Here is a 20,599-nt window from a genome sequence, read left to right as displayed (position 1 = left end):
ATACTACAGTAGGTACACATTGATAATATAATATACTACAGTAGGTACACAATGATAATATAATATACTACAGTAGATACACAATGATAATATAATGTACTACAGTAGGTATACACAATGATAATATAATATACTACAGTAGATACACAATGATAATATAATATACTACAGTAGGTACACAATGATAATATACTATACTACATTAGGTACACAATGATAATATACTATACTACAGTAGGTAAACAATGATAATATAATATACTATACTACAGTATATACACAATGATAATATAATATAGTACAGTAGGTACACAATGATAATATAATATACTACAGTAGGTACACAATGATAATATAATATACTACAGTAGGTACACAATGATAATATAATATACTACAGTAGGTACACAATTATAATATAATATACTACAGTAAGTACACAATGATAATATAGTGTAGTACAGTAGGTAACCAATGATAATATGATGTACTACAGTAGGTACACAATGATAATATAATATACTATACTACAGTAGATACACAATGATAATATAATATACTACAGTAGGTACTCAATGATAATATACTGTACTACAGTAAGTACACCATTATACTATAATGTACTACAGTAGGTAACCAATGATAATATAATGTAGTACAGTAGGTACAGTAGGTACACAATGATAATATAATGTAGTACAGTAGGTACAGTAGGTACACAATGATAATATAATATAGTACAGTAGGTAACCAATGATAAGGTACTTATGTAATATATTATATATATTATGTAATGTACTACAGTAGGTAACCAATGATAAGGTACTTATGTAATATATTATATATATTATGTAATGTACTACAGTAGGTAACCAATGATAATGTACTTATGTAATATATTATATATATTATGTAATGTACTACAGTAGGTACAATGATAAGGTACTTATGTAATATATTATATTATTATATATATTATGTAATGTACTACAGTAGGTAACCAATGATAAGGTAGTTATGTAATATATTATATTATTATATATATTATGTAATGTACTACAGTAGGTAACCAATGATAAGGTAGTTATGTAATATATTATATTATTATATATATTATGTAATGTACTACAGTAGGTAACCAATGATAATGTACTTATGTAATATATTATATATATTATGTAATGTACTACAGTAGGTAACCAATGATAAGGTACTTATGTAATATATTATATTATTATATATATTATGTAATGTACTACAGTAGGTAACCAATGATAAGGTAGTTATGTAATATATTATATTATTATATATATTATGTAATGTACTACAGTAGGTAACCAATGATAAGGTAGTTATGTAATATATTATATTATTATATATATTATGTAATGTACTACAGTAGGTAACCAATGATAAGGTACTTATGTAATATATTATATTATTATATATATTATGTAATGTACTACAGTAGGTAACCAATGATAAGGTACTTATGTAATATATTATATTATTATATATATTATGTAATGTACTACAGTAGGTAACCAATGATAAGGTACTTATGTAATATATTATATTATTATATATATTATGTAATGTACTACAGTAGGTAACCAATGATAAGGTACTTATGTAATATATTATATTATTATATATATTATGTAATGTACTACAGTAGGTAACCAATGATAAGGTACTTATGTAATATATTATATTATTATATATATTATGTAATGTACTACAGTAGGTAACCAATGATAAGGTACTTATGTAATATATAATATTATTATATATATTATGTAATGTACTACAGTAGGTAACCAATGATAAGGTACTTATGTAATATATTATATTATTATATATATTATGTAATGTACTACAGTAGGTAACCAATGATAAGGTACTTATGTAATATATTATATTATTATATATATTATGTAATGTACTACAGTAGGTAACCAATGATAAGGTACTTATGTAATATATTATATTATTATATATATTATGTAATGTACTACAGTAGGTAACCAATGATAAGGTACTTATGTAATATATTATATTATTATATATATTATGTAATGTACTACAGTAGGTAACCAATGATAAGGTAGTTATGTAATATATTATATTATTATATATATTATGTAATGTACTACAGTAGGTAACCAATGATAATGTACTTATGTAATATATTATATTATTATATATATTATGTAATGTACTACAGTAGGTAACCAATGATAAGGTACTTATGTAATATATTATATTATTATATATATTATGTAATGTACTACAGTAGGTAACCAATGATAAGGTACTTATGTAATATATTATATTATTATATATATTATGTAATGTACTACAGTAGGTAACCAATGATAAGGTAGTTATGTAATATATTATATTATTATTTATATTATGTTATGTACTACAGTTGTTAACCAATGATAATGTACTTATGTAATATATTATATTATTATATATATTATGTAATGTACTACAGTAGGTAACCAATGATAAGGTAGTTATGTAATATATTATATATATTATGTAATGTACTACAGTAGGTAACCAATGATAAGGTACTTATGTAATATATTATATTATTATATATATTATGTAATGTACTACAGTAGGTAACCAATGATAAGGTACTTATGTAATATATTATATTATTATATATATTATGTAATATACTACAGTAGGTAACCAATGATAAGGTACTTATGTAATATATTATATATATTATGTAATGTACTACAGTAGGTAACCAATGATAAGGTAGTTATGTAATATATTATATTATTATATATATTATGTAATGTACTACAGTAGGTAACCAATGATAAGGTAGTTATGTAATATATTATATTATTATATATATTATGTAATGTACTACAGTAGGTAACCAATGATAAGGTAGTTATGTAATATATTATATTATTATATATATTATGTAATGTACTACAGTAGGTAACCAATGATAAGGTACTTATGTAATATATTATATTATTATATATATTATGTAATGTACTACAGTAGGTAACCAATGATAAGGTACTTATGTAATATATTATATTATTATATATATTATGTAATATACTACAGTAGGTAACCAATGATAATGTACTTATGTAATATATTATATATATTATGTAATGTACTACAGTAGGTAACCAATGATAAGGTACTTATGTAGTCCTGCACAGTGTGACCATACAGTTGTTTCTCCAGAGATGGTCCATCTCGTCTCCAGTGATAATATAATGTACTACAGTAGGTAACCAATGGTAATGTACTTATGTAGTCCTGCACAGTGTGACCATACAGTTGTTTCTCCAGAGATGGCCCATCTCGTCTCCAGTGATAATATAATGTACTACAGTAGGTAACCAATGATAAGGTACTTATGTAGTCCTGCACAGTGTGACCATACAGTTGTTTCTCCAGAGATGGCCCATCTCGTCTCCAGTGGCGACGGGTTGGTGGTGACCGTGGACAGAGAGTCAGGTACGTTTTACGGTCCGGATAATTACTGTGTTCCACGACTGGACAAAACCGGACTGGCCTGCTACAATAAACCTAGACTAGTTTTATATGTTATTAGTTTATCATTAATTATATCCCCTCCTTTCCTCTCCCCTCTGATCTCCTCTTCTTCTCTCTCCCTCTCTCTTCTCCTTATCTCTCTCTGTCTCTAACCCTCCTCTCCCGTCTTATCTCCTCCTCTCCTTCTCTCTCCCTCTCTCTTCTCCTTATCTCTCTCTGTCTCTTACCCTCCTCTCCTCCTCTCCTCTTCTTCTCTCTCCCTCTCTCTTCTCCTTATCTCTCTCTCTCTTACCCTCCTCTCCTCCTCTCCTCTTCTCCTCTCTCCCTCTCTCTTCTCCTTATCTCTCTCTCTCTTACCCTCCTCTCCCCTCTTATCACCTCTTCTCTCTTCTCCTTATCTCTCTCTGTCTCTAACTCTCCTCCTCTCCTCTTCTCCTCTCTCCCTCTCTCTTCTCCTTATCTCTCTCTGTCTCTAACCCTCCTCTCCTCCTCTTTTCCTCTCTCCCTCTCTCTTCTCCTTATCTCTCTCTGCCTCTAACTCTCCTCCTCTCCTCTTCTCCTCTCCCCCTCTCTCTTCTCCTTATCTCTCTCTCTCTCTTACCCTCCTCTCCCCTCTTATCTCCTCTTCTCTCTCCCTCTCTCTTCTCCTTATCTCTCTCTCTCTCTTACCCTCCTCTCCCCTCTTATCTCCTCTTTTCCTCTCTCCCTCTCTCTTCTCCTTATCTCTCTCTGTCTCTAACCCTCCTCTCCTCCTCTCCTCTTCTCATCTCTCCCTCTCTCTTCTCCTTATCTCTCTCTCTCTCTTACCCTCCTCTCCCCTCTTATCTCCTCTTCTCCTCTCTCTAACCCTCCTCTCCTCTCTCTAACCCTCCTCTCCTCTTCTCCCCTCTCCTCCTTTCTCTCTTTCTCTAACCCTCCTCTCTTATCTCCTGTCCCCTCCTCTCCTCTATCCCAGGTGACGTCCTGTGGATGCAAAACTATGGGTCACCTGTGGTGGGTGTGTACCTGTACAGCCAGGACTCTCTGAGACACGCCCCTCACCTGTCGGTTGCCATGGAGACGCTGCGCTACCTCACCTTCTCGTCCCACGACACACACACCATGAAGTGGAGCTACCAGTTTGTCACGGAGCAGGCCAGCACGCACACACAGCTGGTGTAAGAGATACACACACACACACAGCTGGATGTAGGAGTAGTTTAGTCACCTCAGTTTGCTCAATTTCCACATTATTTATTACAAGATTTAGTTGAGCTTTAGGGTTTCGTGAATGATTTGTCCCAAATACAATGCTTTTAGTTTTTTGAATTATTTAGGACTAACTTATTCCACTCTGAAACTAACTACATCTCTTTGTTAAGTGTTGCGTTCATTTCAGGCGATGTAATAGCTGACGTGTATAATGTTGAGTCATCCGCATACATAGACACTCTGGCTTTACTCAAAGCTAGTGGCATGTCGTTAGTAAAGATTGAAAAAAGTAAGGGGCCTAAACAGCTGCCCTGGGGAATGCCTGATTCTACCTGCAAGGGGCCTAAACAGCTGCCCTGGGGAATGCCTGATTCTACCTGCAAGGGGCCTAAACAGCTGCCCTGGGGAATGCCTGATTCTACCTGCAAGGGGCCTAAACAGCTGCCCTGGGGAATGCCTGATTCTACCTGTAAGGGGCCTAAACAGCTGCCCTGGGGAATGCCTGATTCTACCTGCAAGCGGCCTAAACAGCTGCCCTGGGGAATGCCTGATTCTACCTGCAAGGGGCCTAAACAGCTGCCCTGGGAACTCCTGATTCTACCTGCAAGGGGCCTAAACAGCTGCCCTGGGGAACTCCTGATTCTACCTGCAAGGGGCCTAAACAGCTGCCCTGGGGAACTCCTGATTCTACCTGCAAGGGGCCTAAACAGCTGCCCTGGGGAATGCCTGATTCTACCTGCAAGCGGCCTAAACAGCTGCCCTGGGGAATGCCTGATTCTACCTGCAAGGGGCCTAAACAGCTGCCCTGGGAACTCCTGATTCTACCTGCAAGGGGCCTAAACAGCTGCCCTGGGGAACTCCTGATTCTACCTGCAAGGGGCCTAAACAGCTGCCCTGGGGAATGCCTGAATTCCTGATTCTACCTGGATTATGTTGTGGAGGCTTCCATTAAAGAACACCCTTTCTGTTAGCCTTTTTCCCCCAGAATGCCATTGTAGGTGCTCCAAAGCTTTTTTACTTTCATTCTTTATATCATTTATCTCTGTTTCATAGTGTAGTTTCATAGTGATTCATCTTTGTTTCATAGTGTAGACTAATTTGCCATTCCTTTTGCCTCATCCCTCTACAACCATACACTTAAAAAAAAAAATCCTCATCAATCCACGGGGATTTTAACAGTTTTTAACAGTAATTTTCTTATTGAGTGCAGCATTACAAGGTAATTGAAGGTGTTTCAAACCCCTTTATCACCGTCCTTCTTTATGTCATTTGTCTTGTGTGTGTTTTAGGCCCACTCTGTATGTAGGGAAACTGGACTCTCATCTTTACGCCTCCACCTCCCTGGTTCACGACGGAGTCTCTCTAGTGGTCAGTACAGCTGTCAATCAACAGAAAAAAAAAATATTTTTTTTTTCACTGAGTGGACAAAACATTAAGAACACCTGCTCTTTTTTTTAAACGACAGACTAACCAGGTGAAAGATATGATTCCCATTATCGATGTCACTTGTTAAATCCACTTCGATCAGTGTAGATGAAAGGGGGGAGGAGGCGGGATTGTGTGTGTGTGCCATTCAGAGGGTGCGAAGACAAAAGATTTAAGTCCCTTTTGAACGGGGTGTATGGGTAAATAGGTGCCATGCGCAGCAGTTTATAGTGTTCACTGCAGCACTGCTGGGGTTTTTTACACGCTCAACAGTTTCCTGTTTGTAGCAAGAACGGTCCACCAGCCAAAAGGACATGCAGCCAACTTGACACAACTGTGGGAAGCATTGGAGTCAACATGGGACCAACGTCCCTGTGGAGACGCTTTCTTGTAAGCGGCCATGATGCCCTTACGAATCAGAGGTTGTTAGGAAAGGTGTTCCTAATGTTTTGGTACACTCAGTGTCTACACACAGCGGCCAATCAGCACGTCAATACAACACACAGCGACCAATCAGCACCTCTACACAACACACAGCGGCCAATCAGCATGTCTACACAACACACAGCAGCCAATCAGCATGTCTACACACAACACACAGCAGCCAATCAGCACATCTACACAACAGACAGCAGCCAATCAGCACGTCTACACAACACACAGCAGCCAATCAGCACGTCTAAACACAACACACAGCAGCCAATCAGCACGTCTACACAACAGACAGCAGCCAATCAGCACGTCTACACAACACACAGCGACCAATCAGCATGTCTACACAACACACAGCAGCCAATCAGCATGTCTACACACAACACACAGCAGCCAATCAGCATGTCTACACAACACACAGCGGCCAATCAGCATGTCTACACAACACACAGCGGCCAATCAGCATGTCTACACAACACACAGCGGCCAATCAGCATGTCTACACAACACACAGCGGCCAATCAGCATGTCTACACAACACACAGCGGCCAATCAGCATGTCTACACAACATACAGCAGCCAATCAGCACGTCTACACAACACACAGCGGCCAATCAGCACGTCTACACAACACACAGCAGCCAATCAGCATGTCTACACACAACACACAGCGGCCAATCAGCATGTCTACAAACAACACACAACAGCCAATCAGCACGTCTACACAACACACAGCAGCCAATCAGCATGTCTACACACAACACACAGCAGCCAATCAGCATGTCTACACACAACACACAGCAGCCAATCAGCATGTCTACACACAACACACAGCAGCCAATCAGCATGTCAATACAACACACAGCAGCCAATCAGCATGTCTACACAACACACAGCAGCCAATCATGAGTGTTTTAGTCTCAGTACTGTGATGTCATTACATACACCTTGTTAGAACTTTTCTCTCTGATTTTGATTGGCTGATTCTTTGATGTATTGATTGATGTGTTGCCACGGCAGCCGCGGGGCCTGACGCTGGCGCGTATCGAGGGACCGGAGACGGAGGAGGTGACGGTTAGAGAGGAGGGAGAGTGTGAGATCATCCCGTCTACCGACGTACGGTACCCGCCAGGCTCCACCAACACGCTGAACAACCAGTGGCTCCTCATAGGTAACTACCCGCCAGGCTCCACCAACACACTGAACAACCAGTAGGTAACTACCCGCCAGGCTCCACCAACACACTGAACAACCAGTAGGTAACTACCCGCCAGGCTCCACCAACACACTGAACAACCAGTGGCTCCTCATAGGTAACTACCCGCCAGGCTCCACCAACACACTGAACAACCAGTGGCTCCTCATAGGTAACTACCCGCCAGGCTCCACCAACACACTGAACAACCAGTGGCTCCTCATAGGTAACTACCCGCCAGGCTCCACCAACACACTGAACAACCAGTGGCTCCTCATAGGTAACTACCCGCCAGGCTCCACCAACACACTGAACAACCAGTGGCTCCTCATAGGTAACTACCCGCCAGGCTCCACCAACACACTGAACAACCAGTGGCTCCTCATAGGTAACTACCCGCCAGGCTCCACCAACACACTGAACAACCAGTGGCTCCTCATAGGTAACTACCCGCCAGGCTCCACCAACACACTGAACAACCAGTGGCTCCTCATAGGTAACTACCCGCCAGGCTCCACCAACACACTGAACAACCAGTGGCTCCTCATAGGTAACTACCCGCCAGGCTCCACCAACACACTGAACAACCAGTGGCTCCTCATAGGTAACTACCCGCCAGGCTCCACCAACACACTGAACAACCAGTGGCTCCTCATAGGTAACTACCCGCCAGGCTCCACCAACACACTGAACAACCAGTGGCTCCTCATAGGTAACTACCCGCCAGGCTCCACCAACACACTGAACAACCAGTAGGTAACTACCCGCCAGGCTCCACCAACACACTGAACAACCAGTGGCTCCTCATAAGTAACTACCCTCCAGGCTCCACCAACACACTGAACAACCAGTGGCTCCTCATAGGTAACTACCCCCCAGGCTCCACCAACACACTCAACAACCATTGGCTCCTCATAGGTAACTACCCGCCAGGCTCCACCAACACACTGAACAACCAGTGGCTCCTCATAGGTAACTACCCGCCAGGCTCCACCAACACACTGAACAACCAGTGGCTCCTCATAGGTAACTACCCGCCAGGCTCCACCAACACACTGAACAACCAGTGGCTCCTCATAGGTAACTACCCGCCAGGCTCCACCAACACACTGAACAACCAGTGGCTCCTCATAGGTAACTACCCTCCAGGCTCCACCAACACACTGAACAACCAGTGGCTCCTCAAAAGGTAACTACCCACCAGGCTCCACCATAACACTGAACAACCAGTGGCTCCTCATAGGTAACTACCCGCCAGGCTCCACCAACACACTGAACAACCAGTGGCTCCTCATAGGTAACTACCCGCCAGGCTCCACCAACACACTGAACAACCAGTGGCTCCTCATAGGTAACTACCCGCCAGGCTCCACCAACACACTGAACAACCAGTGGCTCCTCATAGGTAACTACCCGCCAGGCTCCACCAACACACTGAACAACCAGTGGCTCCTCATAGGTAACTACCCACCAGGCTCCACCAACACGCTGAACAACCAGTGGCTCCTCATAGGTAACTACCCGCCAGGCTCCACCAACACACTGACCAACCAGTGGCTCCTCATAGGTAACTACCCGCCAGGCTCCACCAACACACTGAACAACCAGTGGCTCCTCATAGGTAACTACCCGCCAGGCTCTACCAACACACTGAACAACCAGTGGCTCCTCATAGGTAACTACCCACCAGGCTCCACCAACACACTGAACAACCAGTGGCTCCTCATAGGTAACTACCCGCCAGGCTCCACCAACACACTGAACAACCAGTGGCTCCTCATAGGTAACTACCCGCCAGGCTCCACCAACACACTGAACAACCAGTGGCTCCTCATAGGTAACTACCCGCCAGGCTCCACCAACACACTGAACAACCAGTGGCTCCTCATAGGTAACTACCCGCCAGGCTCCACCAACTCACTGAACAACCAGTGGCTCCTCATAGGTAACTACCCACCAGGCTCCACCAACACACTGAACAACCAGTGGCTCCTCATAGGTAACTACCCGCCAGGCTCCACCAACACACTGAACAACCAGTGGCTCCTCATAGGTAACTACCCGCCAGGTTCCACCAACACACTGAACAACCAGTGGCTCCTCATAGGTAACTACCCGCCAGGTTCCACCAACACACTGAACAACCAGTGGCTCCTCATAGGTAACTACCCGCCAGGCTCCACCAACACACTGAACAACCAGTGGCTCCTCATAGGTAACTACCCGCCAGGCTCCCCCAACACACTGAACAACCAGTGGCTCCTCATAGGTAACTACCCGCCAGGCTCCACCAACACACTGAACAACCAGTGGCTCCTCATAGGTAACTACCCGCCAGGCTCCACCAACACACTGAACAACCAGTGGCTCCTCATAGGTAACTACCCGCCAGGCTCCACCAACACGCTGAACAACCAGTGGCTCCTCATAGGTAACTACCCTCCAGGCTCCACCAACACGCTGAACAACCAGTGGCTCCTCATAGGTAACTACCCGCCAGGCTCCACCAACACACTGAACAACCAGTGGCTCCTCATAGGTAACTACCCGCCAGGCTCCACCAACACACTGAACAACCAGTGGCTCCTCATAGGTAACTACCCGCCAGGCTCCACCAACACACTGAACAACCAGTGGCTCCTCATAGGTAACTACCCGCCAGGCTCCACCAACACACTGAACAACCAGTGGCTCCTCATAGGTAACTACCCGCCAGGCTCCACCAACACACTGAACAACCAGTGGCTCCTCATAGGTAACTACCCGCCAGGCTCCACCAACACACTGAACAACCAGTGGCTCCTCATAGGTAACTACCCGCCAGGCTCCACCAACACACTGAACAACCAGTGGCTCCTCATAGGTAACTACCCGCCAGGCTCCACCAACACACTGAACAACCAGTGGCTCCTCATAGGTAACTACCCGCCAGGCTCCACCAACACACTGAACAACCAGTGGCTCCTCATAGGTAACTACCCGCCAGGCTCCACCAACACACTGAACAACCAGTTGCTCCTCATAGGTAACTACCCGCCAGGTTCCACCAACACACTGAACAACCAGTGGCTCCTCATAGGTAACTACCCGCCAGGCTCCACCAACACACTGAACAACCAGTGGCTCCTCATAGGTAACTACCCGCCAGGCTCCACCAACACACTGAACAACCAGTGGCTCCTCATAGGTAACTACCCGCCAGGCTCCACCAACACACTGAACAACCAGTGGCTCCTCATAGGTAACTACCCGCCAGGCTCCACCAACACACTGAACAACCAGTGGCTCCTCATAGGTAACTACCCGCCAGGCTCCACCAACACACTGAACAACCAGTGGCTCCTCATAGGTAACTACCCGCCAGGCTCCACCAACACACTGAACAACCAGTGGCTCCTCAAAAGGTAACTACCCGCCAGGCTCCACCAACACACTGAACAACCAGTGGCTCCTCATAGGTAACTACCCACCAGGCTCCACCAACACACTGAACAACCAGTTGCTCCTCATAGGTAACTACCCACCAGGCTCCACCAACACACTGAACAACCAGTGGCTCCTCATAGGGAACTACCCGCCAGGCTCCACCAACACACTGAACAACCAGTAACTCCTCATAGGTAACTACCCGCCAGGCTCCACCAACACACTGAACAACCAGTGGCTCCTCATAGGTAACTACCCACCAGGCTCCACCAACACACTGAACAACCAGTGGCTCCTCATAGGTAACTACCCGCCAGGCTCCACCAACACACTGAACAACCAGTGGCTCCTCATAGGTAACTACCCGCCAGGCTCCACCAACACACTGAACAACCAGTGGCTCCTCATAGGTAACTACCCGCCAGGCTCCACCAACACGCTGAACAACCAGTGGCTCCTCATAGGTAACTACCCGCCAGGCTCCACCAACACGCTGAACAACCAGTGGCTCCTCATAGGTAACTACCCGCCAGGCTCCACCAACACACTGAACAACCAGTGGCTCCTCATAGGTAACTACCCGCCAGGCTCCACCAACACACTGAACAACCAGTGGCTCCTCATAGGTAACTACCCGCCAGGCTCCACCAACACACTGAACAACCAGTGGCTCCTCATAGGTAACTACCCGCCAGGCTCCACCAACACACTGAACAACCAGTGGCTCCTCATAGGTAACTACCCGCCAGGCTCCACCAACACACTGAACAACCAGTGGCTCCTCATAGGTAACTACCCGCCAGGCTCCACCAACACACTGAACAACCAGTGGCTCCTCATAGGTAACTACCCGCCAGGCTCCACCAACACACTGAACAACCAGTGGCTCCTCATAGGTAACTACCCGCCAGGCTCCACCAACACACTGAACAACCAGTGGCTCCTCATAGGTAACTACCCGCCAGGCTCCACCAACACACTGAACAACCAGTGGCTCCTCATAGGTAACTACCCGCCAGGCTCCACCAACACACTGAACAACCAGTGGCTCCTCATAGGTAACTACCCGCCAGGCTTCACCAACACACTGAACAACCAGTGGCTCCTCATAGGTAACTACCCGCCAGGCTCCACCAACACACTGAACAACCAGTGGCTCCTCATAGGTAACTACCCGCCAGGCTCCACCACCACACTGAACAAACAGTGGCTCCTCATAGGTAACTACCCGCCAGGCTCCACCAACACACTGAACAACCAGTGGCTCCTCATAGGTAACTACCCGCCAGGCTCCACCAACACACTGAACAACCAGTGGCTCCTCATAGGTAACTACCCGCCAGGCTCCACCAACACACTGAACAACCAGTGGCTCCTCATAGGTAACTACCCGCCAGGCTCCACCAACACACTGAACAACCAGTGGCTCCTCATAGGTAACTACCCGCCAGGCTCCACCAACACACTGAACAACCAGTGGCTCCTCATAGGTAACTACCCGCCAGGCTCCACCAACACACTGAACAACCAGTGGCTCCTCATAGGTAACTACCCGCCAGGCTCCACCAACACACTGAACAACCAGTGGCTCCTCATAGGTAACTACCCGCCAGGCTTCACCAACACACTGAACAACCAGTGGCTCCTCATAGGTAACTACCCGCCAGGCTCCACCAACACACTGAACAACCAGTGGCTCCTCATAGGTAACTACCCGCCAGGCTCCACCAACACACTGAACAACCAGTGGCTCCTCATAGGTAACTACCCGCCAGGCTCCACCAACACACTGAACAACCAGTGGCTCCTCATAGGTAACTACCCGCCAGGCTCCACCAACACACTGAACAACCAGTGGCTCCTCATAGGTAACTACCCGCCAGGCTCCACCAACACGCTGAACAACCAGTGGCTCCTCATAGGTAACTACCCACCAGGCTCCACCAACACACTGAACAACCAGTGGCTCCTCATAGGTAACTACCCGCCAGGCTCCACCAACACACTGAACAACCAGTGGCTCCTCCATAGGTAACTACCCGCCAGGCTCCACCAACACACTGAACAACCAGTGGCTCCTCCATAGGTAACTACCCGCCAGGCTCCACCAACACACTGAACAACCAGTGGCTCCTCATAGGTAACTACCCGCCAGGCTCCACCAACACACTGAACAACCAGTGGCTCCTCATAGGTAACTACCCGCCAGGCTCCACCAACACACTGAACAACCAGTGGCTCCTCATAGGTAACTACCCGCCAGGCTCCACCAACACACTGAACAACCAGTGGCTCCTCATAGGTAGCTACCCGCCAGGCTCCACCAACACACTGAACAACCAGTGGCTCCTCATAGGTAACTACCCGCCAGGCTCCACCAACACACTGAACAACCAGTGGCTCCTCATAGGTAACTACCCGCCAGGCTCCACCAACACACTGAACAACCAGTGGCTCCTCATAGGTAACTACCCACCAGGCTCCACCAACACACTGAACAACCAGTGGCTCCTCATAGGTAACTACCCACCAGGCTCCACCAACACACTGAACAACCAGTGGCTCCTCATAGGTAACTACCCACCAGGCTCCACCAACACACTGAACAACCAGTGGCTCCTCATAGGTAACTACCCGCCAGGCTCCACCAACACACTGAACAACCAGTGGCTCCTCATAGGTAACTACCCGCCAGGCTCCACCAACACACTGAACAACCAGTGGCTCCTCATAGGTAACTACCCGCCAGGCTCCACCAACACACTGAACAACCAGTGGCTCCTCATAGGTAACTACCCACCAGGCTCCACCAACACACTAACCCCACAGAGACACCAGACACACAATTTAAAAGTCTTCATATTGATGTCATCGTTAATGTCTCCCTGTCTCTGTCTCTGTCTCTCTCTCTCTGTCTCTCTCGCTCTCTGTCTCTCTCTGTCTCTCGCTCTCTCTTTTTTATCAGGACACCATGAGTTACCCCCGGTAGCCCACACCACCATGTTGAGAGACTTCCCGGTAAACCTGCAGCGTTCCGGTGATGCCGTTATCCCGACCCGGTCTCAGAAGAACCGCTATACAGACAATCCTGTAAGTTACAACCCCCTGACCCCTGACCTCTAACCTGAACCCCCACTCACATACTGACCATCCTGTGAGTTACAACCCCCTGACCCCTGACCTCTAACCTGAACCCCCACTCACATACTGACCATCCTGTGAGTTACAACCCCCTTACCCCTGACCTCTGACCTCTAACCTTAACCCCCACTCACATACTGACCATCCTGTGAGTTACAACCCCCTGACCTCTGACCTCTAACCTGAACCCCCACTCACATACTGACCATCCTGTGAGTTACAACCCCTGACCACTGACCTCTAACCTGAACCCCCACTCACATACTGACCATCCTGTGAGTTACAACCCCCTGACCCCTGACCTTTAACCTGAACCCCCACTCACATACTGACCATCCTGTGAGTTACAACCCCCTGACCCCTGACCTCTAACCTGAACCCCCACTCACATACTGACCATCCTGTGAGTTACAACCCCCTGACCCCTGACCTGTAACCTGAACCCCCACTCACATACTGACCATCCTGTGAGTTACAACCCCCTGACCCCTGACCTCTAACCTGAACCCCCACTCACATACTGACCATCCTGTGAGTTACAACCCCCTGACCCCTGACCTGTAACCTGAACCCCCACTCACATACTGACCATCCTGTGAGTTACAACCCCCTGACCCCTGACCTCTAACCTGAACCCCCACTCACATACTGACCATCCTGTGAGTTACAACCCCCTGACCCCTGACCTCTAACCTGAACCCCCACTCACATACTGACCATCCTGTGAGTTACAACCCCCTGACCGCTGACCTGTAACCTGAACCCCCACTCACATACAGACCATCCTGTGAGTTACAACCCCCTGACCCCTGACCCCTAACCTGAACCCCCACTCACATACTGACCATCCTGTGAGTTACAACCCCCTGACCTCTGACCTCTAACCTGAACCCCCACTCACATACAGACCATCCTGTGAGTTACAACCCCCTGACCCCTGACCTCTAACCTGAACCCCCACTCACATACTGACCATCCTGTGAGTTACAACCCCCTGACCCCTGACCTTTAACCTGAACCCCCACTCACATACTGACCATCCTGTGAGTTACAACCCCCTGACCCCTGACCTGAACCCCCACTCACATACTGACCATCCTGTGAGTTACAACCCCCTGACCCCTGACCTCTAACCTGAACCCCCACTCACATACTGACCATCCTGTGAGTTACAACCCCCTGACCCCTGACCTCTAACCTGAACCCCCACTCACATACTGACCATCCTGTGAGTTACAACCCCCTGACCCCTGACCTCTAACCTGAACCCCCACTCACATACTGACCATCCTGTGAGTTACAACCCCCTGACCCCTGACCTCTAACATGAACCCCCACTCACATACTGACCATCCTGTGAGTTACAACCCCCTGACCCCTGACCTCTAACCTGAACCCCCACTCACATACAGACCATCCTGTGAGTTACAACCCCCTGACCCCTGACCTAACCTGAATCCCCACTCACATACTGACCATCCTGTGAGTTACAACCCCCTGACCCCTGACCTCTAACCTGAATCCCCACTCACATACTGACCATCCTGTGAGTTACAACCCCCTGACCCCTGACCTCTAACCTGAACCCCCACTCACATACTGACCATCCTGTGAGTTACAACCCCCTGACCCCTGACCTCTAACCTGAACCCCCACTCACATACTGACCATCCTGTGAGTTACAACCCCCTGACCCCTGACCTCTAACCTGAACCCCCACTCACATACTGACCATCCTGTGAGTTACAACCCCCTGACCCCTGACCTGTAACCTGAACCCCCACTCACATACTGACCATCCTGTGAGTTACAACCCCCTGACCCCTGACCTCTAACCTGAACCCCCACTCACATACTGACCATCCTGTGAGTTACAACCCCCTGACCCCTGACCTCTAACCTGAACCCCCACTCACATACTGACCATCCTGTGAGTTACGACCCCTGACCTCTAACCTGAACCCCCCTTTCCTCCTCTTTAGTTCCAGTCAGTAGGTCATGGTGTTGGAGGGGGTCGTGGTTCGGGTCCTAGCGGAAGCAGAAGGACCAAAGCAGGATCAAGATCAGGGTTGTCCTCTGTCCTGCCCGACTATATATACCAGGACCCTGTTACCGTGATGATACTGTCTCTACTGCTGGGAGGATGGCTTGCCTTCGCTCTGACTTATCCACAGGTTAGTGCGACAGGACAGGTTGGCTTGCCTTCGCTCTGACTTATCCACAGGTTAGTGTGACAGGACAGGATGGCTTGCCTTCGCTCTGACTTATCCACAGGTTAGTGTGACAGGACAGGATGGCTTGCCTTCGCTCTGACTTATCCACAGGTTAGTGCAACAGGACAGGATGGCTTGCCTTCGCTCTGACTTATCCACAGGTTAGTGTGACAGGACAGGATGGCTTGCCTTCGCTCTGACTTATCCACAGGTTAGTGTGACAGGACAGGGTGGCTAGCCTTCGCTCTGACTTATCCACAGGTTAGTGCTACAGGACAGGATGGCTTGCCTTCGCTCTGACTTATCCACAGGTTAGTGTGACAGGACAGGATGGCTTGCCTTCGCTCTGACTTATCCACAGGTTAGTGCGACAGGACAGGATGGCTTGCCTTCGCTCTGACTTATCCACAGGTTAGTGCAACAGGACAGGTTGGCTTGCCTTCGCTCTGACTTATCCACAGGTTAGTGTGACAGGACAGGTTGGTTTGCCTTCGCTCTGGCTTATCCACAGGTTAGTGCGACAGGACAGGGTAGCTTGCCTTCGCTCTGACTTATCCACAGGTTAGTGCAACAGGACAGAATGGCTTGCCTTCGCTCTGACTTATCCACAGGTTAGTGCAACAGGACAGGATGACTTGCCTTCGCTCTGACTTATCCACAGGTTAGTGCAACAGGACAGGGTAGCTTGCCTTCGCTCTGACTTATCCACAGGTTAGTGCGACAGGACAGGTTGGCTTGCCTCCGCTCTGACTTATCCACAGGTTAGTGCAACAGGACAGGATGGCTTGCCTTCGCTCTGACTTATCCACAGGTTAGTGTGACAGGACAGGATGGCTTGCCTTCGCTCTGACTTATCCACAGGTTAGTGTGACAGGACAGGATGGCTTGCCTTCGCTCTGACTTATCCACAGGTTAGTGTGACAGGACAGGATGGCTTGCCTTCGCTCTGACTTATCCACAGGTTAGTGTGACAGGACAGGATGGCTTGCCTTCGCTCTGACTTATCCACAGGTTAGTGTGACAGGACAGGATGGCTTGCCTTCGCTCTGACTTATCCACAGGTTAGTGTGACAGGACAGGATGGCTTGCCTTCGCTCTGACTTATCCACAGGTTAGTGTGACAGGACAGGGTGGCTTGCCTTCGCTCTGACTTATCCACAGGTTAGTGTGACAGGACAGGATGGCTTGCCTTCGCTCTGGCTTATCCACAGGTTAGTGCAACAGGACAGGATGGCTTGCCTTCGCTCTGACTTATCCACAGGTTAGTGTGACAGGACAGGATGGCTTGCCTTCGCTCTGACTTATCCACAGGTTAGTGTGACAGGACAGGATGGCTTGCCTTCGCTCTGGCTTATCCACAGGTTAGTGCGACAGGACAGGGTAGCTTGCCTTCGCTCTGACTTATCCACAGGTTAGTGCAACAGGACAGAATGGCTTGCCTTCGCTCTGACTTATCCACAGGTTAGTGCAACAGGACAGGATGACTTGCCTTCGCTCTGACTTATCCACAGGTTAGTGCAACAGGACAGGGTAGCTTGCCTTCGCTCTGACTTATCCACAGGTTAGTGCGACAGGACAGGTTGGCTTGCCTCCGCTCTGACTTATCCACAGGTTAGTGCAACAGGACAGGATGGCTTGCCTTCGCTCTGACTTATCCACAGGTTAGTGCAACAGGACAGGGTAGCTTGCCTTCGCTCTGACTTATCCACAGGTTAGTGTGACAGGACAGGTTGGCTTCCCTTCGCTCTGACTTATCCACAGGTTAGTGTGACAGGACAGGATGGCTTGCCTTCGCTCTGACTTATCCACAGGTTAGTGTGACAGGACAGTTAGTGTGACATTCATCTAGATGGTGGTGATTCATGTAGATGGTGGTGATTCATCTAGATGGTGGTGATTCATTTAGATGGTGGTGATTCATTTAGATGGTGGTGATTCATTTAGATGGTGGTAATTCATTTAGATGGTGGTGATTCATTTAGATGGCGGTAATTCATTTAGATGGTGGTGATTCATTTAGATGGTGGTGATTCATCTAGATGGTGGTGATTCATTTAGATGGTGGTGATACATCTAGATGGTGGTGATTCATGTAGATGGTGGTGATTCATCTAGATGGTGGTGATTCATGTAGATGGTGGTGATTCATCTAGATGGTGGTGATTCATTTAGATGGTGGTGATTCATTTAGATGGTGGTGATTCATTTAGATGGTGGTAATTCATTTAGATGGTGGTGATTCATTTAGATGGCGGTAATTCATTTAGATGGCGGTAATTCATTTAGATGGTGGTGATTCATTTAGATGGTGGTGATTCATCTAGATGGTGGTGATTCATTTAGATGAGTGTCATATTCAACAAGCTGTGTAAGGCCACAAGCAAACAGAGAATTCTCACTCAGAAGTGGCGCCCCTAGTGGCCGGGGACTTAAATCGAGGGAAACTTACATCCGTTTTACCTAATGTCTACCAGCATGTCCGATGGTGTTAAGGCGTATACCTTATCAGTCACTGGCTTCATCAATAAGTGTATCGATGACGTCGTCCCCACAGTGTTTGTACGTACATATCCAAACCAGAAGCCATGGATTACAGGCAACATCTGCATTGAGCTAAAGGCTAGAGCTGATGCTTTCCAGGAGCGGGACACTAATCCGGACGCCTATAAGAAATCCCGCTATGCCCTCCGACGAACCATCAAACAGGACTGTCGATATAAATTTTTTATTTTACACATTTTCAAAAAAACTGTTTTCGCTTTGTCCTTATGGGGTATTGTGATGTCGTTATGGGGTATTGTGATGTCGTTATGGGGTATTACGATGTCGTTGTGGGGTATTGTGATGTCGTTATGGGGTATTGTGATGTCGTTATGGGGTATTGTGATGTCGTTATGGGGTATTGTGATGTCGTTATGGGGTATTGTGATGTCGTTATGGGGTATTCTGTGTAGATTGATGAGAACATTTATTTGAATAAATTTTAGAATAAGGTTGAAAATGTCAAGGGGTCTGAATACATTTGTTGTGTGTATATAATGTGTGTGCATTTAAAGGTGTGTGTGTGTGTGTGTCTATCTGTACTATATATAAAGTGTGTGTGTGTGTTGTGTGTATATATTGTGTGTGCATTTAAAGGTGTGTGTGTGTGTGTATATGTGTGTGTTTGTGTGTGTGTGTGTGTGTGTGTGTGTGTGTAACTGTAGCGTGTGACCCAGCAGCAGAATGACCAGATGCAGCAGTTGGACGAAGCTCTGGAATCCCGCCTCCAACACCTGATAGACACGCCCTCTTCTGCAGACACACCCCCTCCTCCACCAGACACACCCCTTTTCCCAGGCACCCCCTCTTCTGAAGCCCAGCCCCAGTCTGCAGACACACAGCCGTCCTCTGTGGACGCTCCTCTCTCTGGCTCCCCCGGTAACAGTAGTGATGCTGTAGCCAGGAACACATCAGCTGTAACACGACACACACAGGGTGAGACACACACACAGGGTGAGACACACACACACACACAGACCACACACACACACACACACACACACACACACACACACACACACACACACACACACACACACACACACACACACACACACACACACACACACAATTGAATTACAATGTTAGAATCTTTCTAAGGTCCATTCTCTCCTTCTCTCCCTTCTCCTCCCTCCCCCTCTCTCCCTCCCCCTCCCTCTCTCTCTCCCTCCTTCTCCCCCTCTCTCTCCTTCTCTTTCCTTCTCTCTCCCTCCTTCTCACCCCCTCCTTCTCCCCCTCTCTCTCCTCCTCTCTCCTTCTCCCCCTCTCTCTCCCTCTCTCTCTCTCTCCTTCCTCCTCTCTCCCTCTCTCCCTCTCTCTCTCTCTCCTTCCTCATCTCTCCCTCCTCTCTCTCCCCCTCTCTCCCCCTCTCTTCCTCCTCTCCCTCCCCCATCTCTCTCTCCCTCCTCCTCTCCCTCCCCCATCTCTCTCTTTCTCTCTCTCTCTCTCCTATCTCTCCCTCCTCCTCTCCCTCCCCCATCTCTCT

The 20,599-nt window shown here is 47.1% G+C and overlaps 1 protein-coding gene across 1 annotated transcript in view; it reads left to right on the top strand.

Annotated features, from left to right (window-relative positions):
* LOC129839198 (serine/threonine-protein kinase/endoribonuclease IRE1-like) overlaps positions 1-20,213 on the top strand; it is a 59,071-nt gene extending 38,858 nt beyond the window's left edge. Inside the window, exons 8-15 of the mRNA XM_055906505.1 lie at positions 3,451-3,510; positions 4,505-4,706; positions 6,030-6,108; positions 7,618-7,768; positions 14,184-14,308; positions 16,342-16,533; positions 19,779-20,076; positions 20,203-20,213. Coding sequence (XP_055762480.1) covers positions 3,451-3,510; positions 4,505-4,706; positions 6,030-6,108; positions 7,618-7,768; positions 14,184-14,308; positions 16,342-16,533; positions 19,779-20,076; positions 20,203-20,213 — 1,118 coding nt within the window. The remainder of the gene's footprint in view (positions 1-3,450; positions 3,511-4,504; positions 4,707-6,029; positions 6,109-7,617; positions 7,769-14,183; positions 14,309-16,341; positions 16,534-19,778; positions 20,077-20,202) is intronic.
* The last annotated feature ends 386 nt before the right edge of the window (positions 20,214-20,599 follow it).

Source organism: Salvelinus fontinalis, chromosome 40, assembly GCF_029448725.1.
Source record: "Salvelinus fontinalis isolate EN_2023a chromosome 40, ASM2944872v1, whole genome shotgun sequence".
NCBI lineage: Eukaryota > Metazoa > Chordata > Actinopteri > Salmoniformes > Salmonidae > Salvelinus > Salvelinus fontinalis.
Note: the sequence above shows the minus strand (reverse complement) of the source record. Positions and strands in the feature narration are given on the sequence as shown.